The sequence below is a fragment of the Natrix helvetica genome, assembly GCF_964273705.1.
Source record: "Natrix helvetica genome assembly, chromosome: 2".
NCBI classification, from domain to species: domain Eukaryota; kingdom Metazoa; phylum Chordata; class Lepidosauria; order Squamata; family Natricidae; genus Natrix; species Natrix helvetica.
The window spans coordinates 67,927,348-67,944,813 of NC_138552.1; the positions used below are offsets into that span (position 1 = coordinate 67,927,348).

Here is a 17,466-nt window from a genome sequence, read left to right on the forward strand (position 1 = left end):
ATATGTGAACTGCAAATAGTGCATTTCCAGTGTTGAACTTCTCATTTAGTAAGAATGTATTTGGTTTTTCCTCTTTGTTTTTCTTTTTCCTATACAGCTGAACTGGGTGATTATGATTCTGATGAACACGTGGATAATTACGTCAGTGAATTTAAGATCTTCCCTAAACAATCTCAAAAGCTGGAAAGGAAAATTGGTGAAATACATAAAAATGAAGTCAGGTAATTGAGATTGCTGTTTATGGAAGTTACGTAATTATTTTTAGTGAATCTGTTACTTTCCCTTGGACTTTCCACTTACATATAGGTGCAGTAAAATTACTATAGTTAAGAGGTTAATAGGAGAAAGTATAGCATTGATATTTTAAAAAGTAGAACTCTAAAATTACTGAACTACTACTACATTATAGACACAATACAATACAAAGGTAAGGTTACTCAAACTCATGTGTTTCAGTCGATTTGGGATTCTGTGGCTTTCTGGATGTTGTTGAATTATAACTTCAGGTTCCCTCACCTTGGTGATGATAAATAGGTACTGCTGGGAACTGTAATTCAGGCACTGCTAATTTTATATCCCTATCTATGTGCTCTATGTATCTATTCCAGTGGTGGGTTCCTGCCGGATCGCACCGGATCGCGCGCGCTCCCTTTCAGCACTCCACCTGGCTCGCGCGCTCCCTTTCAGCGCTCCACCTGGCTCGCGCGCTCCCTTTCAGCGCTACACCTGGCTCGCGCGCTCCCTTCCGGCGCTAAAACCGGAAGTACGGTCTTGCCCCAGTCTTTTCAGGCGCTCTGCTCCGCTGAGGAAACATCTCCGTTCCCAGCCGAGCTGGTGGAGCGCAGGCAGGCGTCGTCGCTTCGCCAGGGGCGGGGCAAGACCGTACTTCTGGTTTTAGCGCCGGAAGGGAGCGCGCGAGCCAGGTGTAGCGCTGAAAGGGAGCGCGCGAGCCAGGTGGAGCGCTGAAAGGGAGCGCGCGAGCCAGGTGGAGCGCTGAAAGGGAGCGCGCGAGCCAGGTGGAGCGCTGAAAGGGAGCGCGCGCGATCCGGTGCGATCCGGCAGGAACCCACCACTGATCTATTCTGATACTTGCTAATGCTTTTACATCTGGTTTTTTTTTCCTTTTTGAATTTTATCTGCAATGGAGAAACATTTCTCCTCTGTAGCAAAAAGTGCTGTGTATCAAACAGTGGGGCAGTCTTAACTGCTATCATTTGACAAATCCCACCTGGTTGCAGTGTCCCAAGGTCACGTGATCACCCTTGATAACTCCCTATTCTATTGATTTTGCCGAAAGCTGGCAATGAAAGTCCCAATGACAATTAGGTGACTGCCGTAATGTTGCAATAATGAACTGTTTGCCAAGCACCTGAATTGCAGTCACATGACCATAGGGGTGCTGAGACAGCCACAATTATGAGGACTTGTCATAAGACCCCCTTGTTCAGCTTCAACCAGTCGCTGACTGAGTGATCATTCAGCAAGGACTACCTGTCTATAAAACTGAATATTAAAGGCATGCATTAATAATGATTTAAATTCAGTTTTCAGAATCAGAATGTATTGTTTGATTATTAATAAACTATATTTCCATGTTTGAAAGTGTATGAAGCCATTAGTATTTTAAGATGACAGTGGAAAATCTGAAAAGTATCTTTGCTTTCACGTTGGTCAGATTTTCGTTCAATGCTATTTGCAGGATGATTAATTCTGTCTCTGAAAAATAGGAACATTTTCTGTAGTGCTTTTATTTCTACAAGAGGAACTTTCTAATTTGCCACTAACACAAATGATTAGAAAATTGTCCTTCGGTCTGATAAAATACTGCTAATTTACAATTTTATAATTAGACCTTTTTATATATATATATATATCTGTTTCAGGAGGCAATAATTTTAGTTGTTGAAACACTATTTGCTGCTATTGAAAAAATATTTTGGTAAAAGTTTATTTTTGTCACAAAGACATATATAATATAAATAATGCCATTTAGAAGATCTACTATCTAAACACATTATTAATTTGTAATTAATTGAATACAAGTCATAACCTGTACATATATCTTTGGACTTTTAAAACCATCCTTAGGGTTACCATAAGAAGGCAGTTCCATTTTTTTTTTCAATCAGAAGTCCACTGTGTATCTAAGCTACAGAAAGGATACAGGAAATGCTCTGTTGGCACAAATTTCATGACTTCTGTTGAAGAATTCAACAGGATTTAGGTTCTCTGGACAGAATCGGATTCAAACACATGTAGCTGATTTCCTTAAATAAGTGGGTTAGTAAAAGCTTTTTGGAAGATACGTCTGGGGAGGAAAGTATTTGGGAGGAAACTGTCCTCCCACTTTGAGGCAGATTCACCTTAGAAGCAAGATGAGAAGTATCAGCCTTCAAAGAGATAGTTGGATGTGTATGAAGGAAGATGGACTGAAAATAAGTGCCTGTTTGAAGTAAGATCCTTGGACATCAGAATCTGAGATAATACTATAGTCAATGGAATAAGTGAAATTACCAAAGACTAGTAAATGTTGCATGTAACTGAGGCTCCCAAAACAGAATGAATCCTACCTTACAGGTGAAACTCAAAAAATTAGAATATCGGGCAAAAGTTCATTTATTTCAGTAATGCAACTTAAAAGGTGAAACTAATATATGAGATAGACTCATTAGAGGCAAAGCAAGATAGTTCAATCCATGATTTGTCATAATTGTGATGATTATGGCTTACAGTTCATGAAAACCCCAAATCCACAATCTCAGAAAATTAGAATATTGTGAAAAGGTGCAATATTCTAGGCTCAAAGTGTCCCACTCTAATCAGCTAATTAAGCCGTAACACCTGCAAAGGGTTCCCGAGCCTTTAAATGGTCTCTCAGTCTGGTTCAGTAGGAATCACAATCATGGGAAAGACTGCTGACCTAACAGGTGTGCAGAAAACCATCATTGACACCCTCCATAAGGAGGGAAAGCCTCAAAAGGTAATTGCAAAAGAAGTTGGATGTTCCCAAAGTGCTGTATCAAAGCACATTAATAGAAAATTATGTGGAAGGGAAAAGTGTGGAAGAAAAAGGTGCACAAGCAGCAGGGATGACCCCAGCCTGGAGAGGATTGTCAGGAATAGGACATTCAAAAGTGTTGGGGACTTTCACAAGGAGTGGACTGAGGCTGGAGTCAGTGCATGAAGAACCACCACAGACAGACGGATCCTGGACATGGGCTTCAAATGTTGTATTCCTCTTGTCAAGCCGCTCTTGAACAACAAACAACGTCAGAAGCGTCTTACCTGGGCTAAAGAAAAACAGACCTGGTCTGTTGCTCAGTGGTCCAAAGTCCTCTTTTCTGATGAGAGCAACTTTTGCATCTCATTTGGAAACCAAGGACCCAGAATATGGAAGAAGAATGGAGAGGGACACACTGCAAAATGCTTGAAGTCCAGTGTGAAGTTTCCACAGTCTGTGTTGATTTGGGGAGCCATGTCTTCTGCTGGTGTTGATCCACTGTGCTTCATTAAGTCCAGGGTCAATGCAACTGTCTACCAGGAGTTTTTGGAGCACTTCATGTTTCCTTCCGCAGACGAGCTTTATGGGGATGCTGACTTCATTTTCCAGCAGGACTTGGCACCTGCCCACACTGCCAAAAGCACCAAAACCTGGTTCAATGACCATGGGATTACTGTGCTTGATTGGCCAGCAAACTCACCTGACCTGAACCCCATAGAGAATCAATGGGGCATTGCCAAGAGAAAGATGAGAGACATGAGACCGAACAATGCAGAAGAGCTGAAGGCTGCTATTGAAGCATCCTGGTCTTCCATAACACCTCAGCAGTGCCACAGGCTGATAGCTTCCATGCCACACCGTAATTGCTGCAAAATGGGCTCAAACCAAGTACTGAGTACATATGCATGCTTATACTTTTCAGAGGTCTGATATTGTTCTATGTATAATCCTTGTTTTATTGATTGCATGTAATATTCTAATTTTCTGAGATTGTGGATTTGGAGTATTCATGAGCTGTAAGACATAATCATCACAATTATGACAAATCATAGCTTGAACTATCTTGCCTTGCATGTAATGAGTCTTATCATATATATTAGTTTCACCTTTTAAGTTGCATTACTGAAATAAATGAACTTTTGCACAATATTCTAATTTCACCTGTAATTGGATCCATCTGAATACCTTTCAACAACATACAATGCAGTATGTTTTGCTCTCAGGAAATCAAAAGTGATGCCACACTATGTGCTTTATTAATCTGTTTCTATTCCCAAGATTATTGAAAAATGTGGAGATAAAGTAAATATATAGGGACCACTGGTGACTGGCAATAGTAGAGATTGTCCCTGAGCAAAAGAGATTAATTCTGATATCAGTATCCTTTGCACAGTTTACTTTGTATGCATCAGTAGAAGTTTGGACCAGCTGAGTGTGTGATGTTGCTTGTGTTGCTAGAATGTACATAAACGTGCAGTTGTCCTTCAAAAATTGCCTGTGTCTGCAGGATAACGGGAATAATTAAATGCTGATAGTCGCTGAACTTAATTTCTGGTTGTCCCAGCTTTTGAATCCTTAGGGCAGGGGCTGCCTTATTTGTCAACAAGCCAGGTCTTGGATGCTTAATGTATCTGCTTGCAAAATGCTCCCTTTTCTTACTTAGACCACACTTGGTTGATCCTTAGGAAAGGAGGTGGCAACTTTAGTAGGCAGCTGTATGCTCAGTGGCCAGGTTTTTCACAATTTATTTTTTACACCTTGGAACAAGTTGATAGCAAAGCGATATTTGCTTCTGGTTGCACAGATTTAACATCTGAAAGTTTGGATATGTGGGTAAATGAGGGAACGAAAGAGGACAATGTTGTCTTTTGTACTACCCATCCCTCGCCTGAGTTTTATGAATCTTTCATCAATACTCAAGCCAAACTGAATTATAAGGATCACATAAACTGTGGAATGCTCTAATGAATGGATTTGCCACATATTTGGCCCGCTATTCCCTCTTCAAGGACTGTTTAGTTGAGTCTCTTTTGTTCTGAACCATATCCAGGGCTAATATCAGAAAATGAGAAGTACAGGTCTTACAATGAAAATGTACTATTGGAATTGAGAGATTACATTCTTAAAGCTAGCCTCCAGGGGTGTCGCCATATTAGTTTACTTGTCCAGGTTGTTTATATGGTATGTGCTTGTGTGAGTAAACACACATGCATAGGTACGTAGGCAGGCAGATATGAAAGTGAAAGTATTAAAATACTAATGTATTTTAGTCAAATATAAACTAAATGTCTTTTCATAGTCTCCTATTTATTTCAAGAACAGGAAAAGATTATCTTAATCTGAGCAATTCTTCTCAAGGAATTTAGGAAGTAAATGGGTGGAAATCAAGATTGACACTTGTCCCTTATTATGTTCCAACTGCTTATGTGTATTAAAAGATAGAAAATATTTGAACGATACTTGATAGCCCCTGATTAACTGCACAGCTCACTGGAGCCCTGAAATATGTCAAGAGGAGCTAGGCTTAATCCAAAGGAATTGGTTTCTGTGGCAGAGTAGCAGAGTTCTTATTTCCTATTTAGCCAATATTATTGCCTAAAACTCTTCATTGTTTATCCCAAAACTATTTCTCTTTTCATGATTTCTAGGGGGCAGAGTCCAGCTGTTGCTGAATTTAATTTATTATTAAGAGCACATTCTTTAGAAACCTATGGTGTTGATCCTCATCCTTGCAAGGTAAAAAAAATCTAGACTTTTAAAAATATATATTTTTTGTTTTCAGCATTGGATAAACTTCTGTCCCTTTGGCTTATACAGTTTATATAGTTTATTCAGGATAGACAAGACAGACAGAGAAACACTTCTAGTGGGGTGGATTGTGCAATTTTTATAACTACAAGAAGCTTGATATATACATTTAATAAACCAATAGAATAAAATATGCAGGAAGATTGATATAGCTTTCATTTATAAATTTTCATTTTTTCAAAAATTTAAATTGCTTTTAAAGGCAAAAGTAGTTTTGCTGTAAAGTACAAACTCTGTTCAAAAGCAATTGTAAGACATAAAGTTAGTTTTGTATCAGAAATTGGCATATCTGATTGCAGTGCTATGTTGATCTCATTCCAATAATATAGCACCAGATGTGTTATATTAGTGCTTTTTATCGGTATCAAATTGTTTGATGATGTTCGAGACTGCAGTTTAAAGACTCAAATGTATAATTTTCCAGTAATAGTGCTTTAAGATGGTTAAAAATTTGCATGGGGAAAGATATATCTAGCTGCTTGCTTTCATGCCAATGAATCCCCTGCAAATATCTCTTTGATCATTTAAAAACCTTCCATCATGTTTGGCTTTGTAAGTGGAAATGCCTTCATGGAAGGAGGTACTGTATTGTAAAAGTATACATTTCTGGAATGTTTGCATTTTCCCATAGTTCGAATTAATACTCTTTTTTTCCTTAAAAGGATTCAACTGGGACTACAACATTTTTAGGATTCACAGCTACAGGTTTTGTGGTATTCCAGGGAAATAAAAGGATACATTTGCTAAAATGGTAAGAACTTGAATATTGTTTTTTGTAGGAAAAACAAGGTTGAAGAATACAGAGAAAACTTTACTTGAGACACCGTGGTCCTGTTGAAAATACACTTGACGAGGGTGTGGGGTATCTTGAGAGGACGTTGGGCAAATTCACTACCTCTCATAATGTCTACGTAATTATTCCTAAGCAGTTCCAGGTTTGTCTGAGATTAAATCTCCCTGGTCAATTATTTAAATTTGACTGTAACGTGCCAGATTCAGCCATCTTGTGAAAGAAAACAAAAATGAGTCCTTGATTAGGAAGAGGGGATGAGTGTCATTTGTGTTGTATGAATGCAGTCAAAAAAGCCTACCCCAAAGTAATCTTATTGCTGGGTCTTAAATATTGGCAGTACTAAATATCAAAATATTAAACCTCCTCTTCTGTACCCAATAGTTTGTCATTCAAATGTTTTGGAAACTAGTTGGGAATAAGAAATTTTAAATTGATACAGGTTTTTTTTAATAGAAATTTTTCTCCAGATACAAATGTCACCTCTAGGAACAATTAGATATGTTTGGCACAAAGTGAATTGTAGGTACAGAAATCCAAACTGAAGTCATATCGTTAAGAAATGAATAAGTGATTTTTAGCAGCTTCCTCTCAGTGTTTTTGTCTTGGATGTTTTTACATAGAACTGTTAGCTACAGTTTGTTTTCCTAATTTAAAAAGCTTTCTTTTAATAGGTCTGATGTCTGTAAACTAAAGTTTGAAGGGAAGACATTTTATGTGATTGCAGTTCAGAAGGAGGTTAGAAATTTTGTTTCTTACATTCTGAAAGCTTTTAGCTTTAAAATTAAGTATTGCTGATAAAATTAACTACTTCTTATCAAAATCTTGCTCTTACAAAATAATTCTCTGTCTTAACTATTGGAATAGACTAGTAGTTATGGTACTAAATGAATGAAAACTTTCCATAAAATAATATAGCCATTTTTTTGATAGAAGAGTCCTGGTAAAAAATGCATGTGATAAGAGATAGATATTATAGACAGATAAATGGATGTCTGTGTATAATTTGTTTGTATATACGAAAAATTATATATAGGCAACATTATACTTTCTCATGTTAATATATTTTATTTGGTTTACACTCTAAATTGAAAAAAAAAATGGAAACAAATTTCCAGAACTGAAATCATGCTACAAATATTAATTGTAGTGCAAATTTGTTTTTGTTTATTTATTTTTAAACTAGGATTCCTCAATTATATAATTGATATATCATATAATGAGTTTACATGCTGCCTCTATTCCAAGCTACCTAGGATGATTAACAATTTTAACATCTAAAGTTTTTTTTTTTAATATCTAAAATAAACTTTATAAAATGTATGGCTAAATTATTAGATTATTGATGGCTAAGAGAAAAAACTTAACTTGCAACTTTCTTCTTTATACCTTCATGGCAAATGATCCTTGGAATTGTGGAAACTCAATGAGGGTTATCTCAGTAGTTGATTCATGTCTTTTCAATAGCTAATTGACTGATGGCCCATTCAATTCAGAAGGACCATCTGCTTCCAAAAGAAACCATTCAAAAACCAAAAGTTGGAGTTTGGGTGAATATGCTCTTCATTGGGAGAGCAGGAATATTGGATTTTTGAAAAGTTCTGATCAGTTCTGTTCTTTCTGGGGCAAATGCACTCTTAACATTTAAGCCGAACCTTGTGTTTCTACCTCATGTTACTTGAAAAAAAACAAACAATAAAATGGTTCTTTTTAAAGAAGAGCGAAAAGTAAGGAGTTCAGGATAAGAAAAAAGCATCCTAGTCATTATCCTATACATAGGTAAAGATAAAGGTTCCCCTGGCACATATGTGCTAATCGTTCCCGACTCTAGGGGATGGTGCTAATCTCTGTTTCAAAGCCAAAGAGCCAGCGCTGTCCAAAAATGTCTCCGTGGTCATGTGGCCGGCATGACTAAACTCCGAAGGTGCACGGAAAGCTGTTACATTCCCATCAAAGTGGTCCCTATTTTTCTATTTGCCTTTTTACGTGCTTTTGAACTGCTAGGTTGGCAGAAGCTGGCTCACTCCATTATGCAGCTCTAGGGATTCAAACAGCTGAACTGCCAACCTTTCTGATTGACAAGCTCAACGTCTTAGCCACTGAGCCTCCGCGTCCCTATTCTATACATAACTCATGGCAAAAGTTAGCTTTACAAGGTATTTGAGAGCATGATAACTATTGATTCAGTTAAAGGAATGTTCCTTTTTCTTCTGTTTAAAAAGATAGGAACCTCGAGATAACATAATATGGAAAAATGTACTTTAGAAATAAAACAAACCGAAGTTGCTTTGTCAGCTATTGGGGACTCAACCAAAAAATGGTTGCTAGTACTTAATGAGGCAATCAAGTACTTCAGATAAGTTCACTGCTTAATGTGAAGAAGGTATAACACTAAGTGAAGATCTTGCCTTTAGACTAAAATTGTTAAATAAATCAATTTTTATTTTCTTTTGTTTATATTTTCCTCAAAATGCTTAGAAAAAGGCTATGTTATCATTCCATACTTCTACACCAGCAGCTTGCAAGCATCTCTGGAAATGTGGTGTGGAGAATCAGGCTTTTTACAAGTAAGCAGAACTATTCCTATCATCCGATAGTATAAATTCATTTCAGTTATATAATACTAATGTGTAGATGAGCAAAGAATATCAAGTAATCTGAGATCCTTTTCATGTTAAATCAGCATGTTATAAAGAGAAAATGGCATTTGATTTATCTGCAAATTATTTGTTGAAAGTTCTAACAAATATGAAATTAATGTTAAAGAACTAAGTAGTTTTTGAAGTGGGTAATTATGAGGAATACTTTTGAATAATCCAAAACATAAGATTAATCATACTGAGAATTATAAACAATTTAGGCAGATAGAGAGGTAGAGTACATAGGTATGTCTGTCTGTTGGTAGACTTTTTTTTTCTTCCTTGAAAATTTAACTATTTTTACTTTGTGTTTCTTTCTCTGAAGATATGCAAAATCAAGCCAAATCAAAACCATGTCCAGCAGCAAAATATTTTTTAAAGGCAGCAGATTTAGATACAGGTAAATATTATTTTTATTCCAACAGGAAGGAATTATACAGGTGAGATGAGATGATAGATAGATAGATAGATAGATAGATAGATAGATAGATAGATAGATAGATAGATAGATAGATAGATAGATAATGTCAGGGCAGCCTCCATCAGTAACCAAGAAAGAAACCACTCAACTCCATATTTCAGAATTAAGAGTACTTTTACTGGTTATGAGTAGATAGCAGCTAAGCAAAGCAAGATCTGTGGCAAAAGCGCACGTAATCATAGATATCAATATGTAACCCAACTCCCTCCCCCTAGTAACCCCATCCCCCAGTCCAATCCGCACATCCCACAGTTGTCATGTGGGCTGCAGCTTCAAAACCCATCATCAGGTTGGTATGCCGGACGGTTGGCCTTGGCGGCAATTCCACTATCTGCAGCATGCGCAGTAGATGGTGAGAAAACCACTCCCTTCTTCATTCACTCCTGTACTTAAGCTTCCCCTCCCAAATACCATGTTATCTCCCCCCCTCACCGTTTCAATGGCAGCTGAAAGCAAGCAGCAAAACAGAGGCTGACGATAGATAGATAGATAGATAGATAGATAGATAGATAGATAGATAGATTGATTCAATAAAAACTCAAGTTCCTTAAGATTGCAAGCTTATATACAGTTACAGTATCTGTGTGTACAGATATAAGATTAGATCATTTTAGCCTATGAAAAAGTCCAGACTGTTTTTTTAAAGTACTTGCTTTTGATTGTATTATCATTTTCATAAACTGCTCTTGAAATATAAAAGTAAATAAATAAATATGGAGAGTATATGGGCCATCCTATTCACATGGACTTGAAAATAAGCACCAATGATTATAATGGGATTTTATGTTTGATTAAATGTACCTAGAATTATGCATATGAAATATCTATGAATAGATAAAAACAGTTTTTGGTAGACAGTACATTAGACTTATTGCTATCAATTTGAGCAGAATTGTTCTTGTAAATTGGGGCTCCATGGTCCAATGTAAGCCCCAGCTCCATTTGTATATTAATTCAGATTCTCAAAATCACAATGTTAAAATCAGATAGCAAACCACCAATATCTTTCAGCATGATTTTTAAAAATATATTTTAAAAAAGATGGGATAAAATGGATGTTAAGTCTTTCTCCGGCTTAATAATTTTTTTCTGCCTTTAAAACTGTCTGATCAAATGACACACACATATGGACGAAAAAATTCCTGCATTAGCTCTCTGGTGATATCATCAAAAGGTTAGTTTAATAAGTAAATAAGTAAAGTAAATAACTCCAGCCCCTATTAGAAGAATTTTGCCCTAATTAAAATGCCAGCTCTCTAAGGATATAGTGGCAAAGATCCCACAATAATAGTTTTTGAATATTCAACTCCATTTCTAAAGACAAAATCCCAAAGGTGCTTTTTCAAGAGGCAACTGGATTTTTTTGTTTTTCTTTGAAGACTTCAAAGAAAAACAAGAAAGTCCAGTTGCCTTTTGAAAAAGCACCTTTGGGACAACCATGACCTGGGTGTCTCCATAGATATGTAAAGACAAAGCATTTCCATTACTTGGTATCCTTCTTAATATATGTATTGTTTTAAGGATTTGGTTACCGCACCACAAATATTTTTTTATTGTACAAAGATTAATTCTTAACATATATATTTTGTGACAGTGGCAAAGTTGCAAAAGAAGTTGTTGAAGCAAGTTCAAAGATCCAGAGGGAGCCTCCAGAAGTGCACAGGTACTTTCAGATCTAAAACTTTTAAATAATCTTCTAACATTGACCTATATTACAAATTGAAAAGTTACATAACATACATTTAATTACTGTTCTCCCAGCAATAGTACATTGCTATGGGCTTTTAATATGTAATAGGAGCTGAAGGATTTATAATCATTTACATTATAGGATTTTTTTTAGTGTTTCCCGACTTATTCCTTTCAGCAAGGGGCAACCATTTAACTCAAATCCCAATTCATCAGATCAGGAAAATCCAAATGTTCTCAAATCATTTTGGCATACATGTAGTCCTCGACTTATGAGCACAACTGAGCCCAAAATTTCTGTTGCTAAACAAGACGGTTGTTTTGCCCCATTTTACAACATTTATTGCCACATTTATTGTTCAGTGAATCACTGCAGTTGTTAAATTAGTAACATGGTTGTTCAGTGAATCTGGCTTCTCCATTGACTTTGCTTGTCAATTTGCTTATGATCGCATAGCAATAGCCCTTAGACTCTTGCATACTGCTCCATAGTGCCTTATAGCACTCTCTGAGCAGTTTAAAATGTCAGCATATTGCCCCCAACAATCTGGGTCCCCATTTTACTGACCTCGGAAGGATGGAAGGCTAACTCAACCTTGAGCCCATAAGATCAAACTCCAGACTGTGAGTAGAGTTAGTCTGCAATACTGCATTTTAACTACTGTGCCACCAGGGCTCTTCCCTGGTTCAATGCAACTGTCATTAATATGAATCAATTGCCAAGCATCCAAATTTTGATTTCATGACCATAGGGATGCTACAGCAGTTGTAAGTGTGAAAAATGGTTATTAGTCTTTTTCAGTGCCATTGTATCATCAAAGTGTCACTAAATGAATGGTTGTAAATCAAGGACTACCTGTAATAATTGCATAATTCTATTTCACTGATTCAGGTTTCACTAGGCATTGGCTACAAGAAACAAAAGTAAATAACCTCAAACTGTTCTGCAACATGTTTTATACAAATAAATGTTCTGAAGAGAATAGCAAGAAAATTCTTTTTTATATGCCACATAAGTATCTCCATGTATGTATTTACATACATGCCTACAACCTAATTTATTTTATAGTCAATAGGATAATTTATCCCCTTTCTTCACAGAACCAACATTACTCAAAGTCGTAGCTCTTATTCTTTAAGCAAACAACTCATAATAAACATGGAACCTCTGCAACCTCTCCATCCATCACCAGATGACCAGGAAGACGTTCTTTCTGATGAAGGTAAGTCTAAGCTAAGAGGCTCCTTCTGTTTTTGTTTTTATAAAGCACATCAATAAAATTCAACAGTGATCAATTGTTCAAAATACACCTTTTGTATGTATATGTTTGAAAAGTTATTTTCATTCACATAACTAAGAAAATTGCTGGACAATTGTTGATATGTTGCTTATAAAAATACATCCTGGGAAGTTTTAAATTATTGCAAAATATTGTTTATATTATAGAATACAAGATCTTTAATAAAAAGAGTAGAAACTGATTCATCTTGATCATCAATTAGATTTTTCATTTAATAAATGGCGGTTCATTCTGAGACATCAACTTTTCCCAGCTATTCATTGCCTGGAGCTGTTGATCTAAACTCAGTATCATCTAAGACAGGGGTGTCAAACTCAAGGCCTACGGGCCAGATTCACCTCACAGGTGTGCTTAAATCTGGCCCGTGGGTCCAGCCTGGAAATATCAAATGACCGGCCTATGTGGTCCCCCACAGCCCGTTTTCAGCCTCCATGGCCTCCTGAGCACTCTGTTGGCCAAAAATGGACCGTGTGGGTTGCTGCAGGAGTTGTCCATCCCATCTCCCCTCCACTCCACATTCCCCGCACCCTGCCTTTTCCCGCCAGTCCACGGGGAAATACAATGTTGATCCATCCCTCAAAGAAATCCAGTTTGACATCCCTGATCTAAGTCGTCTTAGAATAGATTTTTGTTGTTCAATTTTTTCTGTAAGACATTTAAGAAAATATTGCCATGGGATGGGACTAAGTCACAACCTATTCTACCATTTCTAAGTAGAAAATATACAAATAGTCTCAATCTCAAATAGTCAAGGAGCGCTTTTAGACAGAAGTTCATGTAACTGAATTCTGTCCACTCAATATTGCACCTGGAAAGGCATCCTTAGCTACATTTTCTTAATTCTTCATTACATTGTATTGGGTTTCTTTGGCAGTGTGACTGAGAAGCTCTTAAGGTAGCATCTTTTCTCTTAACTGCTGCTATTTTTATACCCTGTCAGGGGAAGATCCTGCTATCAGTCCCCACCTGGTACCGCATGATCCCATCCCTGTACTCCTTCCTGGAAGCCTTACAACTTGGAAATCTGGCTCTTTCTCCATTCCACGTGATACTCCCCCCCGCATTCGTGCCCCCAGATCTCTTGGTGAGTGTTGATATGGTGTATGTGTGTCTGTCCATGTGGTAGGGTGTGGCTGTCAAGCTTTCCTATTCAGGAACTCAGTGGCTACTGACTTCTCAAAGAACAATACAGCTACATTCTATTGCAAGCAGAATAGCTTCCAGTTGGTCAACTCTCATTAACAGTACCTACGTATTCAAATAATTCTATCTATTCCATGCATTTTCATTTGTCAATCCAAGACCAGGTTTTCCTTTGTTTCTCTCCCACGTTATAAGCAGGCTTATATTGTCAGCATTCTGACAATATAAGTAGACAGAGCATTGTCCCCAACATGAGAAACAACCTGTCTGTCACTATAGCTAATTGCAGCATCCATGCCTGCTGTACTATATGTGTATGTTAGTGGAAAAAGGAAGGTTGACAAATGATGAAGATTGTGTGAATATAAACCATCCTTCTGACATGAAGATAATTAAGGTTCAGACTTAATTTTTTTTAAAAAAAATGTTTTCTTTTTCATGTAGATCTTTTATTTATGTCTGGTTACTGTATCACATCTCACTTCTAATAATCTCTTAGGGATTTTCTTAATCGGGCACAGATTACAAATGCTACATTTTGGTTTTTTTTTTCCCCACTCATAAAAGTTGTTTTATTATATAAAATTAGTCCTTTCTTTCTATTCCTAATCTTAATGCTAATTCTATTCTTGCTTCTAAGTTCATACTTACATGCTTCCTACCTATCTTTTTCTCATTAGTTTTCTTATTAGTACAAGTTTACAACTATTTCTATCTTCCTTCATCTTTAAATTTCTGTCTCAATGTCTATATGTTTGTAGCACTGTTTTCCTCTCAACTTTTTCCTAGCTCTTTGAGCATTTCCTTGTTCCCCAGGTCTTCATCTCTTGTAACCAGCTAAGTCATTTGCATATGAAAACCCTTTTCATTCTTTATAGATTAATGAATGGGTGTTTTTTTTCCTCCCCGCTCCCAATCCCATGTTCATCTTGGCATCTTCCTGGGTTGGTTTGTGTCCTGTGCCTGGGCTGTTTGTTTGGGTGCTTTCTTTTGCGAACCCTGGTTATGCTCTTCCCCCACCTCTGCTGCTTGCTTTTGCGTTGGAGGCTCCTTGCTCACTTCTATTCTGTCTTTTGGCTTGACTCCTTTTTCACCAACCCATACACATACTTGATTTCTGATCCATTTTATGGGACATGCTCTTCAGTTAAGAAGAAAGAGGGGCTGTTTTAACCCTCTTTCCCAGGCATTCCCATAGCTTAGGATCCCAAGAGGGAAAGAGTAATGCTTGCTTACTCTAGGCCAGAGGTGTCCAAACTTGGGAACTTTAAGACTTGTGGACTTCAACTCCCAGAATTCCCCAGCCAGCCATGCTGGGAGTTGAAGTCCACAAGTCTTAAAGTTCTCAAGTTTGGACACCCCTGCTCTAGGCGGTGAGTTCACTCTTTCATATGCCTCTTTTGCTTTAAATCAACCATCGTGTATTTCCCCACCCCTCAAATATTGCCCTGTGAAGAGAACCGCAAAGATGACCTTGGAAAAGAAATGCAAGATTTAGCAAAAAATAAGCCCGGAATAGAAAGAAGACATTAAAGTGCCTCCATCCTGATACTCTTTGTATAATGTGGAAGAAAGTGAAAACACTTTCAAGATTATGTTATAGATAATAATCTATATCAATAGAACTGATCTCCAATATTTCTTGTGGAGTCTGTTTCCAGATCTAGCCTGCATCTGACAACCTTCAGAAGGCCACACATTTCAGCCCTGGTGAAGACATTACAAGTAGTCCTCGAGTTACGACCACAGTTGAGCCCAAAATTTATGTTACTAAGTGAAACATTTGTTAAGTGAGTTTGCCCCACTTTTCAACTTTTCTTGCCACCGTTGTTAAGTGAATCATTGCATTTGTTAAGTTAATAACATGGTTGTTAAGTGAATCTGGCTTCCCCATTAAGTTTGCTTGTTAGAAGGTCGCAAAAACGGATCATGTGTCCTCAGGACACTGCAACCGTCATAAATATGAACCAGTCACCAAATATCTGAATTTTGATCATGAGACCATGGGGATGCTGCTACTGTCATAAGTGTGAAAAACTGTCTTAACTCACTTTTTCAGTGACGGTCACTAAATGAACTCTTGTAAGTCGAGGACTACCTTTGGAGATATGAAACATGAAATCATTGCATCAGACGAGAGCAATATAGATTGTGCTTGTCCAAATCATCAAACATTTTATAAAGGTTTTCTTCCTTATTTGGCTTTAGATGGCTTTGGGAAATAAAACTGATATGGTATTTTAGGAATACTCTGTGTATTTTGTTTACTTTGATCTTGTCTTGATGCAATTCTGCCGTTGTTTTTATTTCTGCACTTTGATTATTAAATTGTGTTATTAATTGCCAATACCTTTTCTCCTCGTCATGAGAGTTATGTAGGGCTCCTTGCTTTCATAACTTTGAACCAAGAGAATTCGTGAATATTTATTTATTTATTATTTATTATTTATTATTAGCACTTATATACCGCCCCCTCTCCCGAAAGGGACTCGGGGCGGTGTACAGTCCGTATTAAAAACACCAAATAAAATACATGTATGCATAGGAGGAGGATAAAATAGACCAAAACTGTACAGCTAATAAATAAACAATATAGAATTTAAAATATCATACAATTTATACACTATCCCTCTAAAAGCCAGTAAAAAGTATATGCCAGGGGGGGGTAGACGTTGTAAATTATGCCAAACCAGCCAGTCGGAACAGGTGTGTCTTCAGTTTCTGTCGGAAGGAGCGGAGGTCAGTAGTGGTTCTAATGTCGGGGGGGAGGTCATTCCAGAGGGTTGGGCCCATCACAGAGAAGGATCTACTCCTAGGTGTCGCCCGCTGGCATTGCCTAGCGGACGGCACCAGGAGAAGGCCCTCCCTGTGTGAGCGGATAGGTCGCAGGGACGTGTGTGGTAGGATGCGATCCTGCAGATAACTAGGTCCTCCGCCATGGAGCGCTTTAAAGATGGTGATCAATACCTTGAAACGCACCCGAAAGGCTACAGGTAGCCAGTGCAGCTCGCGCAGGAGAGGTGTTACGTGGGAGTAACGAGTACTTCCCATAATAACCCGCGCGGCTGCGTTCTGAACTAGCTGCAGTCTCCGGACGCGTCCCAAGGGAAGCCCCATGTAGAGGGCGTTGCAGTAGTCCAGGCGAGACGTCACCAGCGCATGAGTGACCGTGCGCAAGGCACTCCGGTCCAGTAGGGGGCGCAATTGGCGCACCAGGCGAACCTGGTGGAATGCCCCCCTTGCCACGGCTGCCACATGGTCCTCCATTGACAGCCGGGCATCAAGGAGGACACCCAAATTGCGCGCCCGCTCCACAGGGGACAACTGTTCGCCCCCTATGGCCAGCGATGGAGTCAGCTGGCTGAACCGTGGTGCCGGCAACCACAGCCACTCGGTCTTGGAGGGGTTGAGTTTGAGTCTGTTGTCCCCCATCCAGACCCCGACGGCCTCCAAACACCGGGACATCACTTCGACAGCCTCGTTGGGGTGGTTTGGGGTTGAAATATACAGCTGAGTATCATCAGCGTAGAGATGGTACTCAACCCCAAAACCACGGATGATCTCACCCAGCGGCTTCACATATGCGTTGAACAGGAGAGGCGAGAGGACCGACC

The 17,466-nt window shown here is 38.2% G+C and overlaps 1 protein-coding gene across 3 annotated transcripts in view; it reads left to right on the forward strand.

Annotated features, from left to right (window-relative positions):
* The window catches only part of FRMD3 (FERM domain containing 3), a 96,198-nt gene that overhangs the window by 66,115 nt on the left and 12,617 nt on the right, over positions 1 to 17,466 (forward strand). For all 3 annotated transcript variants that reach the window (XM_081945288.1, XM_081945289.1, XM_081945290.1), the window contains 9 exons: positions 98 to 221; positions 5,650 to 5,737; positions 6,472 to 6,560; positions 7,274 to 7,337; positions 9,078 to 9,166; positions 9,564 to 9,638; positions 11,314 to 11,382; positions 12,510 to 12,631; positions 13,650 to 13,793. In XM_081945288.1, coding sequence (XP_081801414.1) covers positions 98 to 221; positions 5,650 to 5,737; positions 6,472 to 6,560; positions 7,274 to 7,337; positions 9,078 to 9,166; positions 9,564 to 9,638; positions 11,314 to 11,382; positions 12,510 to 12,631; positions 13,650 to 13,793 — 864 coding nt within the window. The remainder of the gene's footprint in view (positions 1 to 97; positions 222 to 5,649; positions 5,738 to 6,471; positions 6,561 to 7,273; positions 7,338 to 9,077; positions 9,167 to 9,563; positions 9,639 to 11,313; positions 11,383 to 12,509; positions 12,632 to 13,649; positions 13,794 to 17,466) is intronic.